At 33.7% G+C, this 3384-nt stretch overlaps 1 protein-coding gene across 1 annotated transcript; it reads right to left on the reverse strand.

Annotated features, from left to right (window-relative positions):
• Positions 1 to 662: 662 nt before the first annotated feature.
• Positions 663 to 2726, reverse strand: LOC145069209 (Acyl-CoA N-acyltransferases (NAT) superfamily protein). The gene is made up of 5 exons (XM_079016161.1): positions 2410 to 2726; positions 1793 to 1945; positions 1622 to 1717; positions 1409 to 1529; positions 663 to 951 (listed from the first exon to the last, which is right to left on the reverse strand). The coding sequence occupies exons 1-5, from the start codon at positions 2674 to 2676 to the stop codon at positions 779 to 781; spliced, it is 810 nt and encodes a 269-aa protein (XP_078872287.1). The 5' UTR covers positions 2677 to 2726; the 3' UTR covers positions 663 to 778.
• Between the last annotated feature and the right edge of the window lie 658 nt (positions 2727 to 3384).

The raw sequence follows: 3384 nt of genomic DNA on the forward strand, positions 1-3384 counted from the left end.
CACAACCAAGTAAGTAATGAACCCGATAAACGGGAAAATTTGTTAACTTGTCATTTTTACCGGCAATTCATGCTTCTTCGTAAACACGTTTTAGTTTGGAACCTTTTCGTAAATTATGATAAAATATTAAGATTTTTGTGAAAAATTCCATATCATTTGTTCATATAAAATGGTATTTTATTCAAATGGTAGGGGCATCAATTCAAAAACGAGAAAACAAAGAAAAGTGAAGCCTTTATATGTAAATCTAGAAGATAATGCCATGAAGTTTCACAAAAATGAAATAGAACCTCATAACAAACATAATAATTGTAAAAGTCGATTATCACTTGATGACATTGTGGTTTAATTTAAAAAAAAAAATAAAAAAAAATAAAAAAAATAAAAAAATAAACCCAACCAACCAACTTTTATATATTAATATTGTTAAATGCAAAAAATTAAGAAAATACTTTTATCCTAATATGATACCTATTTCTTTATATTACAACATTATATTTTGTAAATCTATCTAACTATAACAATATCATCCAAATAGAAAACAGTTATCACCTTTATATTTGATAATTTCTTCAAAGTACAATACCCCATATAATCATAGAAATCAAACATATACAAAAAGACCATCTTTATACAACCGATTATAGTAGATAATTACCGGATAAGATAAATAAAAACTTTTTTTTGCTTAAATATTATGGTTCCAACACTGGTGTTTGGTTTGAAATTGCTATTATTACTATTATTATAATAATCATTATTAACAATACTAATATTATTACCAATCATAAGTGTGGGGGAGACCACTCCATAGAAGAAGCCTTCGTGGGCGATCAAGAAATCTTGCTTGCCACGCAGGTTCTTCACTCTCATAAACAAAACCACATTTCATGTATAGATTCTTAGCCGCCTCATTGTCAACAGCAACATGCACATACAAATCACTAATCCCTATAATGTTCCCAAATACCAGTATAAGTATCAATACAACTTGTTATGTCATGTATTGCATACCAAACCAATACTACCTGTTATTATGTCATGTCATGTGCTACATGTCAAACCAGAACTAACAATTATTATGTAATTCTTATGTCATTTTATGTTATGTCATTTCCTACAAACCAAACAACTTTCACGACATATCATGTACCGCATACCAAACCAGTACTACCAAGTACCAACCAACCGGTATGTCATGTCATGTACTGCATACCAAACCGGTACTACCAACAAACTGTTATGTTATGTCATGTACTGCAACCGGTACTACCAACCAACTGTTATGTTATATCATGTCATGTACCGCATCCCAAACCAATACTACCAACTAGCTGTTACGTCATGTTGTGTGCTAGACAGACCAAATAAGGAAAGTGCAATAGCAAAATGTTTTAAGAGATTTTACCCAAATCTTTAGCGACTAATTTTGATTTCTCAATGAGGATGAAAGCAATCCCATTCCTCTGGCATTCTTTGGCGACACATACGTTGCTTAGATACGCTCTAGCAAAATCGCCACCAATTCCCTGTTTAGATCAAAGAATTTGGTGCAAAAATTTACCATAATAATTTTAATGCATATAAAATTAGAGCTATTAATTGGGTGAAAAAGAGGTACTTTTGGCTTCATTCCTGTTATCTCATTAGGAAGGCTCATACACTGATTAACATCCAGACTACCAACAACTATTCGACCCTCTCCATTGTCTGAAAACTACACAAAATATCTTTCCAAAAGTTATATAAACAGATTTGGGACAAGAATGATTAAATAGCAATGATCTTTTACCTTACATGAAGAGCATAGTTCTTCTGGGAAACTGCTTGTTTGTGACAAGGGCAGTGTGGCATTGATGCAAGAGACCTTTTCGCCTTCTTTAGTGCCGGAAAGACGTTCTTTTAAAGCTTCAAACTCACGTTCTGCTAAGTACTTTTTATGATCCTAATAGAACTTAAAAATGAGAAAAAAGCATCAGGATTGTTACATCAAATACGAAAACAGGGGCAGATTATCCACATTGAAATTGGAAATGGATTCCAGAAACGCCAGAAAATAACAAGAACTGCAGATGTTTCATAGGGGCAGATCCATAATTCTGATACTCATACACTTGATTCGAACCTAACGAGATGAATGTTAGAAGACAACTAACAAAAGGATTTGTTCTCTAAAGTCAAATGACTCGAATCTCAAATCTATCAATATTCAATTTAAATTTTACGATTTCACATGATTGACTATATGCTCAAAAGCTTCTTTCCTCTTGAAATCAAACACCACACAAATGGTAACGAAGAGAATGATCAATTTCGCCTAGAATTTATCATCAAGTATCATTAGAAGATAGACCTAAAGGGAAAAAAGTAGAATTACTACGGAAAAAACTGAGGTCAACTTCAACTCACTTCGATGCCAAAAGATGACTTGAAATCGTAGAAAGATCTCACTCGAAGAAGCGACGTGGCCCAAAGCTCGTCATCTGAACATGCTTCCTCTATCTTCAAAGCAGATTTATCGATCCTTATTCTCTCGACTTCCGAGCACAGCTCTTGCTGCTGTGAGGCAACCGTGCACCACCGAAGACCACCGCTATTACACCGTTTCCGATGACTATTACGTCGACCGTTGACCGATTGTAGTGGAAAACAGTGTGGCAATGTTAGAACCGCCATTTTTCTATCCTATCTCTCTCTTCACTCTGACAGAGCGCGCCATTGGTAGTTGGAACGTTGAAGTTATCTTCAAAGAGCGCCTAGAGAGATGGGCCTTGATATGGGCTAGGGCCCGTTATATTGATGGATAGACCGAAATATGTAACATTGGAATTAAGCCTACTCATACAAACCGGTTCGAGCTCCATAAAGGCCCAGGCTAGACCCTTCTTGGCTCTTGCACAAACTATTTCAAAGAGGAGAATTTTGTACCTATTTGCTTTGGATGTCGCATCTCTCAAAATAGTATGTAGAAATATATGACACATCTCCAATGGTGAGCAAAAAAACAAATCTTGAAGTTCGTTCGTTTAAGGCATTTTTTTGTTGATGTATCTGTATGACTGTAGTAGTAGATATAATTACTTTTAGTCAGGAAAAAATTAACCACATGTATTTGAAATTTGCCATTATTTTTCTTCATCCTCATGCATTATATATTTATATATAGATGAGAGAATAGATAAATTTTTATTTATTTTCCTTCTTTAATGTAGATAATAATATATCTCATGGTTTCATATTTTTTTTTCTTATCAAATCTTTCACTAATCAGGTTTTATCTTCACAAAGACGTTTTGTATATTGATGATCTTCTAAATATATGGTAGGCTCGTGATTATGTATTTCACATATGGTTTTTAATGATCAATAATTATCTCTCGATGA

This window comes from Lactuca serriola, chromosome 8, assembly GCF_051521515.1.
Source record: "Lactuca serriola cultivar US96UC23 chromosome 8, Lser_US96UC23_V15, whole genome shotgun sequence".
Lineage (NCBI taxonomy): Eukaryota > Viridiplantae > Streptophyta > Magnoliopsida > Asterales > Asteraceae > Lactuca > Lactuca serriola.

Bases quoted from the DNA above. Each gene is read 5' to 3' on its own strand.
- LOC145069209 (XM_079016161.1), bottom strand. From the start codon at position 2,676: ATGGCGGTTCTAACATTGCCACACTGTTTTCCACTACAATCGGTCAAC. The intron at 1,718-1,792 runs GTAAAAGATCAT...TATTTTGTGTAG, and splicing joins AACTATGCTCTTCATGTAAG to TTTTCAGACAATGGAGAGGG. The intron at 952-1,408 runs GTAAAATCTCTT...GGAACATTATAG, and splicing joins ATTAGTCGCTAAAGATTTGG to GGATTAGTGATTTGTATGTG.